The 9,529-nt window shown below is 38.1% G+C and overlaps 1 protein-coding gene and 1 pseudogene across 1 annotated transcript; both read left to right on the top strand.

Moving 5' to 3' along the window:
* Positions 1-626: 626 nt before the first annotated feature.
* On the top strand, positions 627-977 carry LOC149164503 (ras-related protein RABA5c pseudogene; annotated as a pseudogene).
* A 22-nt stretch (positions 978-999) lies between these two features.
* Positions 1,000-5,849, top strand: LOC149164502 (ricin B-like lectin R40G3). Its single transcript, XM_089429499.1, has 4 exons — positions 1,000-1,205; positions 1,441-1,563; positions 1,856-2,087; positions 5,608-5,849. The coding sequence occupies exons 1-4, from the start codon at positions 1,173-1,175 to the stop codon at positions 5,847-5,849; spliced, it is 630 nt and encodes a 209-aa protein (XP_089285625.1). The 5' UTR covers positions 1,000-1,172.
* Positions 5,850-9,529: the final 3,680 nt, after the last annotated feature.

The following is a 9,529-nucleotide window of genomic DNA, read 5'->3' as shown; positions in this document are numbered from 1 at the left end:
TCACCACTTTATATAGATGAAATGCTCATTATAGGACCCAAATACATCTATGAGTTTTAAAATAAATGATACTGAATTAGGCTTCTCTGGTTTTTGAATGCCATATGCAAACTCTAAAAATATTTATCCTTACCGACTGTCCATACACCAAAAACCACATAACCCTAGACTAACAGAGCATTGTCTAAGCAAAACATGATTCATGTATATGCCTTATGTGTGACAGAAATGCCATTTGTCATATAACATCACAAGAAATTTATTCAGCCACTCTACATGAATGGATCCTTCACACTACACTTGTTAAAGGTTGAACTTCATCAACAACATTTGGAACAACTTTTCTATTACAATTGGGGGATAGGGTAGACTCTGAAGCTATCTTTGGGTTGAAGTAATAGCACTCCACCACTCTCCTACCAATATTATGGGTAGTTTTGTGTTGTGCCTTGTGGATCATTTATGTCTGGGTGCCATGCCTTGTGGATCATCTTTGGGTTTGATGTGATAGCATCTTCCTCGGTTCTGATACTAACATTGCAAGTAGTTTTTGTGTAATGCCTTGAAGAGCATCTTTGAAATTGGCTCTAGCTTTGGCTTTTGCATTGCAAGCAATTACTGTTGTAATGCCTTATAGAGCATCTTTGAAATTGGCTTTGGCTTTTGGTTGTCATCTATGTGATGTTGCAAGCTATTTTCAAACTCATGTAAATTTTGATGTTGCAGTGCATGTTGATGGCAATGTCATGAAAATTCTTGTGGGGAATAAGTTTGATTTAGCTCATATAAGGGAAGTTCCTGTGGAAGATGGGAAGAAGCTTGTTGAATCAGAGGGGCTATTCTTCATTGAGGCCTCGGCTCTGGATAATACAAATGTATTGTCTGCATTCCAAATTGTGGTCAAGGAGATTTACACTAATGTGAGCAAGAAAATGCTGAATTCGGATTCCTATAAGTCTCAATTGTCCGAGATTTGAGGTGGCTATGAATGTTGTGTGTGCAGGTCTAAGAGAATGCATAACCCATTTGGACACCACCACCCTGAGCACCAGCAGCCATATCAGGCTCCTCATGGGAGTCAATATCCACAACCTATTCAAGGAGAGATTGTGAAGATATAGTGTGAAGCCAATCCTGATTTCTTCTTGGCTGGTAGAAATGGCAGTGTTGTCATGGCTTCGGCAAATGAATCAGACCCAAGCCAGGTTGGTGACATCATTTTTTCTCTCTTTGAACAAGACCCAAATCAGTTTGGTGAGAGAGATTAGATTTTTATATGTATGTATGTGTGAACCAGACCCAAATCTGGTTGATGGTAGAGATTAAATTTTGCTCTCTGTTTTTGTAAACAACCCAAACACAAACAAGGTTTGTGACAGAGATTAGTATTTGTTGTGCGTATGTGAAATGATTGGTCGATTATATGCTTTTGATCCGCAGCAATGGATCATGGATACTTCATGGAGTGTGAAGGCCAAGGACGATGAAGGATTTCCTGCATTTTCCCTTGTAAACAAAGCTACAGGCCAGGCATTGAGGCATGGACGTGCAGAGAAGGATAAGGTTAGTTTTGTCATAAGGGTTACTATCACGAGTTTATGCAAGTCTATTCTGACATAGATAATAGTGATTTCAATGGGATTGTTGAGAAGGGCCTAGGCATGGATTTATGATATAGAGAATAGTGCTCTCTACGAGGGGGCTTCTGTAGGGCTTAGTGATATAGAGATCAGTGCTTTCGATAGGTCTACTATGAGGGGCTTATGAAGGGATTTAAGGATCTAGCAGAATATGTTACCTTATGAAGGGATTGGGTGATCAATAGGGTTTTTATGCATATGCTTTTGATCTGCAGGTCACCTTGGGTCCTTACCACCCAGATGATTTGAATGAGGCTGTGCTTTTCACCCAAAGTGCCGATGTGGGTAAGGGTTACCAGTGTATCCGACTTGTCCACAACACCCATCTTAATGTAGATGCTAGCACTGGAGATGATAAGCATCATGTAGCCCTACGTGAGGGAGCAGAGATTGTTCTGTGTAAGTGGAACAAGAAGGAGAGTCAGAAGTGGAAGATCAGACCAATATGTAAGTTATATGATCCATTCTAATATGCTGATAAAACTATTACTATATTATTTTATCTGATTTGGGAAACTGTCAAGGATTAAAAAGAAATGTTGGGAAGGAGTTCTATTATGGGTGGTGTCTAGCAAGTAGTATGTATGGATGCACGCCTGTTATGTGGTGCTGTGTACAATTTGGGATTCTTGATAACTGAAGCCATGACAGTTCTAAAATGGCTTTTGAATTTGTGAGTGCCAATTTTTAATTCAGGGTTTCACTGCAATGCTATAAACCACCTTAACTCAGGGTTTCGGAATGCCAGGGTCTTGGGCATTATGGGCTGCAACAGAGCTGTTTACAACGGTGGTCCCCTAATCCATAGTTTTTGTTGAATGTTGTTGAACATATATACTTGGCAGATTATAATCATGACAAGGCAGAGCAGTCTGTTCTGTGGACTATGTACTCATATTTGTGGATACAAGATATGAGCTAATTGATATATATGAGAAAGTGTTTGACATTTCGAAGTAACTGATGCAAACATATTGTTAATTGATTCTCCTATAGTTGGCGGGCTGCTCAACGCCACATGTGGAAATGCAATAGAGATGCTCATTGAAGTGTTTGCACTTTACCATGGCAAGACCAATGTGGTCAAGTATTCTCTACTAGGCTCTGTGCTTTCCAACTTACTTTTTGTGCTTGGCACATCTCTCTTTTGTGGAGGAATTGCCAACATGAAAAAAGAACAAAGGTTTGACAAGGCATGTGATATATTTTTAGTTTTTCTTTAACAACCTAGGCCACCAAAACAAGTCCAACCTGCTCATGATATTCATTCATTGGAGCCTAACCATGGGTGTTTTATTGCTATATGATGTAGGTTATTTCTGGAATCGACTCCAGTCTTCTCATGATGGCTTCACTGTGTCTCATGCTACCCTTGGCCCTTCAACAATCTATGACATATAGTGAAACAGCTGTATCAACATTACAATTGTATAGAGTCAGCAACATCATCATGATGCATATTTCTTCTTCCAATTAAGGATAGATAGACAATTGTTTGAAGAAGGCCAGGTACAAATTAATTAATAAATTGTAACTATAGCAATTGCACAAGTCTTGGTTCTTGCTTGGCACATACAAACATAAATATTATACTTCTGTTGCAGGAAACAAAGGGAGAAGAAGATGAGGAAGAACCATCCAAGGGGTTATATGTTAAACTTTCAAGGAGATAACAATCAATGATGAATGGGCATGATCTGAGTTTGTATAAATGATAAACCTGATTCTGTCGTGATTGCTGTAAAAACAGTCACCTTAGCAAGAAAGGAGATTAATGTGTTTTGTTTTTACGACGTGAATGCTTGAGATTTTTGCATGATTCATTGGTTCGGAGTGTTGTAACAATAAATTGAAACCAATGTAGTAGTAAATGAAACTGCTGGTTTGAGTACTGAGATTTTTGCCTCGGTTCGGAGTGCTATAACAATAAATTGGTTAGTAGTAAATGAAACTGCTGGTTTGATTTCTGAGATTTTTGCCTCCATGATTCATTAGTTCGGAGTGCTATGAAACCAATGTAGTAGGAAATGAAACTGCTGGTTTGAGTACTGTGGTAACCATTGGCTGTGGATTAGCTGTAGTAATCTGTAGTAGTAATTGAAACTACTGGTTTTCAGTACTGTAGTAACCAGTGGCTGTAGTTAATGAACAATAAATTGGAACCAATGGTTTGGAGTAGCTGTTGTAGTTCATCAACAATAGATTGAAACAATGGCTTTGTGCTTTCTAGTCAAAACACCATAATGGCTGGTTTTTCTAGCTTGTACTTTTTTGCTCAGAGTACCATCATGGGTGGTTTTTGGGTCATGATGTGCCTTTCATTACCTAGAAGTTATATGGAGGTTTCTTCTTCTGGTGTGGCCTCAATTTTTTTTATTTTGCACCATTGGAATCGAGATGGTAATATGGTCGCCAGACCATTGATAATATCAAATATAAAAATGCCTGAAATGATTATTCATTTTATTCTACTTTATATGGGATTTATTGATTATTAATTTTATTCTACTTTATGGGATTAATTTCATTTTGACATAAAAAGCCAAAAGGTTAGATGGCTGGTTTTTTTTCTAGGTTGTACTTTTTCGCTCAGAGTACCATCATGGGTGGTTTTTCGAATTTTGTGAGTCACATGAATGATGGTGCGTTTCAGGGTCATGATGTGCCTTTCATCACCCAGAACCAGAAATTATATGGAGGTTTCCTCTTCTTGTGTGCCCTCAATTTTTTTCTATTTTGCACCAGTGGAATCGAGATCGTAACATGGTAAACTAGTGAAACCATTAACTGGCAGATATTGTAATCAATCTAACAAGAAGTTTGAAACCATGACCTAGTTTTGAGCAAGAAATACTAAAAATCTAGGTTGAAGCCATAAACCCATGCCGAGCAAGTACTATAAATATCCATGTGAGATGCTTTGGTGTGCTCACTCATTTCACTTAGTGCCTCTAGCATTGGATCTTCCATGTGATGCTTTCGAATTCTCACTTAGATCACCTAGTGTCTCTAACAGTGGATCCTTGCAGTGAAGAATACGAAGCAAATAATGCTGTAGAATTTACTTACCCTTTTCGCCTAAGCCTCCAGCTGTGGATTCTTGCAGTGAAGAAAAGCATGAATGTACTAGTATAACTTTATCACTGGTAGTATGAACTAACTTTGCCAATGCTGTGTGGTGAATGAAGAAGATAGATGGAAGAGGACCTTTGTCGCCATTCACAACAGAATAATATTTATATGATGGCTGGCTTATCACGGGCGAGGATGGTGATTGTCTAGAGAAAGTTGTTCCAGTGGTTGTACAGCGTCGCCGCATTCATGTGATTTTGTTTTAAGAAAGCCTGATCATTGTGAAAAGCCATGACTGAAAGCGTAAAGCCTTCATTATGAGAAACCTGCTATCTAAATCTAATAAACAAGGAGATAAATTTGACAGAGCCTGGAACTTCACTAACGAGAAAGGAAAAAAAAAAGAGTCAAAAGTAATGCTTACTCTTGCAAAATTTATTCAAACAAAAAGAAAATGCAGTTCTAATGTGATGTCAGGCTCTCTTCATCTCCTCCTGAAACTTTATTCTTTACCCTGTCTGTTCTAAAAAGATTATTCCTGCGGCTCGAAGACAGGGCAACAAAAGTTCGATTCGATTTTGTCTGAAGCTACAGAACAATCTCTGGCAAAGATGTCGATGCACATTCCTCCATGGAGGACTTTTGAATACATGAAAGCCAAGTGGTTTTCCCCCTGCGAGACACTAAATTTACACCAAAAATCACATTTGAGTTCATTATCCCCTTGTTGCAGCGAGCAGTTGACACACCTGAAAACCTCGTTGAAAGAGGAAACTCCCACTGCAACAACAACATCCATTATGAATATGACGTTGAATTGTAGGTCCAGCGGTACAGGATATAATAAAACCCTCATCAATCGCTCATAAAACGGCTACGGCTGCTCTTTCTGCAGGCTATCGGAGGTTTTTTATTGCTGTAAAATCCGTGCAGAGGTTTCTGTTTTTGTTTGAGAGAAATGCGATGTGTAGTACGTCTGCACTTCCTGCAGACCCTCGGAGGTTTGAATTTTGTAAATCCGTGCAGAGGTTTCGGCTTTTCGTTAGAGCGAAAGGTGATGTGCAGTGGAAGCATCCATCCCTCTACGATCACAATTACAGAGTTGAATATACATTTTCGTTCATTGGACGGATCTGAGTTGTAGTTTAGCCTGTAAATCAAGTTCGATTCCAGGGAAGACAGGGTATTTGCAGGCAGGACACTAAGCGAACGCTAATTAGCGGTTCCCATTAAATTTGATCAGAAAGATTGGGTTGTAATGAACCTGAACCTGAAGGATTTCAATTGAAATTGACTCGGAATTTTAACCGAATTGTACCTGGGTGGTGAGCTGCAGAGCGGGAAGCGCCGAGTCGAGGAGGAAGTGTACCTGGGTGGTGAGTTGAGTGTACCTGGGTGGTGAGTTGCAGAGCGGGAAGCGCCGAGTTGAGGAGGAACGTGAGTGAGCAATTCCTCCATTTCGAATTGGAAATGGCATTAACTCTCCCAAGGTGAGTGAGCCATTCCTCCATTTCAAATTGGAAATGGCATTAACTCTCCCGGCGGCAATTCCAACTTCGATCCGATCTGTCAGGGAATGTCGGGGTTGCCAGCTCTGATCAGATCGGTCAAGAAATTTCCGGAAATGAATGCAGAGCGGTGGAGGGAGGGTGGCGAAGCTGGGGAGGGTGGTGGAGTTAGGGGAGGAATTGCCAACGGCTGGGCAATTCTTCCACTTAAATAGACTATTCCGAAATAATTTGGTCGCGTTATTTTTTTCCCATAAACAGAAGAGACATGGGAATCCCATCAGGGGTTAAATTTGACCAGAGACACGGGAATTTTTTTTGACTGTTTTATTTTTAGATAGCCCTTCACATGACTTTTAATATTTATTTTTACCCTTCATAATATTTTTCCTATATTTTTACTCAGCTGTTTCCCACGGAAAATGTGGATGACGGCAGATTGCTCGAGGGGCTGAAACCTATGCAAATCGATTCTGATTATTCAAGAGACGGTGCTGCCTCTTCATCTTCTGATGGCGGGGACCCTCGTTATGAAATCCTGGTTTAAGCACTCAACACTTTTTTTGTATTTTCTGGTTAATCGTATGATTGGCGTGCAGCAATGTATAGAGAGCTCTTATGGCATGGGATTTTGGGGATCTCGTAATTTTTCTGTGGAATCGACTACACATTTTGTTTTCAGTGTCTGGTAGTCATTACTTTAACAATAAGGTATTCCTACAAAGAAGGTATTTAATGTGTGGCAATTTTGGATTAAGTTATTCTGGGCTTTCCATCGAAAATTTGTCCCATTAATGTACAGGATAACAAAAAAAAAATTGAACCATTAAAGTACTATGCAACTTTACATTAGCTAAATTTCCATATTTTTATTAACGTTGTTTAGAGCTTCATTTTAAGAATGCTAACACTTTTCGATTATCTTGGCCCGTTTTGAAGAATTTCTGATGGTTATCGACCATGGTTTCTTTTTCTTAAAACTTAATTTTCGGAATAATCAAGCTTAATATCAAGCTTAATATAGTTCTCGGGAATAATCAGCCTTACTAGTTCGTTGTATAGGTTAAATATAACTATTTTACATTTCGGGCTTTTGCATCTGGTGATATAATTTTTGCTTAAATTATAACTTCATAATTTTTAATTATTTAAATTACGCTTTTAATATAAAATATATTCAATACTTACATATATAACTTTTGTGTTAGAAATCTGCAGTTTCTAAATCTTAATGTGACCCGGTTAAAAGCATTAAAGCATTAAAGCATTAAAAGCATTAAAGCACTAAAGCAGTTTCTAATCTAAAGCATTAGATCTTAAGCGTTGAATTGGTATATGATGGACGTACCAGATTAGAGTTAAATAATATATAAAGAATTGGGTCCTCTCTCTCCCACACACAAGAGTTGCATTCTTCTCCATCAAGAAGCACATGAAGGAAGTGAGGGCAAGAGGAGAGAAACCGAATTCTGGAGAAGAAGACAGAAGACAGAAGATGGCAGCCATTACTTCTTCCGCTGTTAGTCAAGGTATGTCATCTTAAGCAACATATTAAGTTCTGAATGTGAAATATTTGGTATTGATAATCTTGGGTTGTTAATGGAAATTTTTACATTTGGTATCGGAGCCACCAATCAATAACTGAATATTTCCTATGATTGCAATTGATCTGTTCTGTGCTTTACTCATGATGTTAATCAAATCCTCCGCATGCCCACAATTTTCTGATCAAGTGATTTGCTTTCTTCCTCGTACGATATGCATGATTTCAACCATGTGTGCTGCGGTGATTTGATTCTGCCACATCTCTCACACGAGTTTTCAATCTCTGCCGCCACTCATGTGATTCTGCGTGAACCTATGCGGCGAATTAAACCATTCTGTGTGAACAGAAACTGTGAAACTGTGAACCTAATACGAGTTTTGAAGAGTGAATATAAGTACTGTGCGGCTAACCATACGACTCTGGGTGTATATGTTTAAGCGGTGAACCCTAATACTCGGCAGACCAAATTAAACAATTAATGGAAAGCTGAGTGGCGTTTCGCGTTTTGAATGGGTAATATCTATGTGCGGCGAAGCAATTCAAATCGACCACTCCCTTTATGAATCTTCCAAGAAACCTCTTTAGAAAGAACTTGCATACGCGGTTCACCATCCTATTTGGAAACATGGTGGCTCGCCTGGGGTTTCGATCGCTAATCACCTGTCTTCGCCCACATCCGAATATTTGCAACAGAGAAGAAGCTTAAAAGCCCTAGAAAACTTAAAATTCCAATCTCTGTCTCTTCATATGGCCAGATTCGAGAAAACGAAAGACCGATTTTTGCTTGGTCATAGATATACACCCGGCGATTTCCCATATCTGATTCTGTCTGCTTTACATGCTTAGAGAAATCGTAGGTTCGATCTCATTAAGTCGGAGATCTTTAAAAGGGTGTATTAAAGTGAATTGAAATCCCAACCGAATGTGTCTAGAATTATTTAATATGAAAAGTTAAAAGACCTGTAAATCGTTACAGCGATGGAAGACTGTCAATAGATTTTTTGGTAAATTGTTTTTCAGTACTGTTTCAAGAAAAACGTGTTAGTAATTTGAAGATTTCTGGTTTTCTTGATATAATGCTTTGGGATTTATGACATTGTGTAATTTGGGTATTAGTTTCCAAGGGTCACATTTGCTGGTTGGAAATATGGACCCTAATTACTTATATTCAATATAATTTGGATTGAAGTTTAGAAGGGTCTTTTCGTGCATCATTTACTGTTTTGGCTTTGCACGATTAAAGTTTACTGGTACAAAATAATTGTTTGAAATTTGGGCATAAAAGTAATTGCTCTATGAATGATTGTTTTGCATACATTAATGATTATTTATGCACATGAGATTTATGATTTTGTTAATCACCAAAGTGCTCAAAATCAGAATGTTGTTTTGCATAAGGTATGTGTTATAAGTTATTTGTGCACATGAGATTTATGATTTTGTTAATCACCAAAGTGGTCAAAATCAGAATAATCATTTAGTGCATAAGTGACATAATGATTATTGATAGAAATTGCCAGTTATAATAATACCAATTAAGAACTGGCGTCACTAATGATAGAACCTAAGAACTTACCCAAAGGAAAGTCTTGTTCTATAACTAGTTGACATGACGAGGTTTAATAGATATTTTGATTAAATAAAGATTGATCATCCCAAGATGTCAGTTCTATTTGATTGAATATATTTATTACCTGCTTATGTTTTGGTATTTAATTATGTTAAGTATAAGATAGTATCTACCCAAAGGAGTGTTATATTAT

The sequence above is a fragment of the Pinus tabuliformis genome, chromosome 5_1, assembly GCF_031772625.1.
Source record: "Pinus tabuliformis cultivar Carrire ecotype Pingquan chromosome 5_1, CPIR1, whole genome shotgun sequence".
Classification (NCBI taxonomy): domain Eukaryota; kingdom Viridiplantae; phylum Streptophyta; class Pinopsida; order Pinales; family Pinaceae; genus Pinus; species Pinus tabuliformis.
The sequence above is the reverse complement of the archived record's forward strand: the minus strand, read 5'-3'. Positions and strand labels throughout refer to the sequence as shown.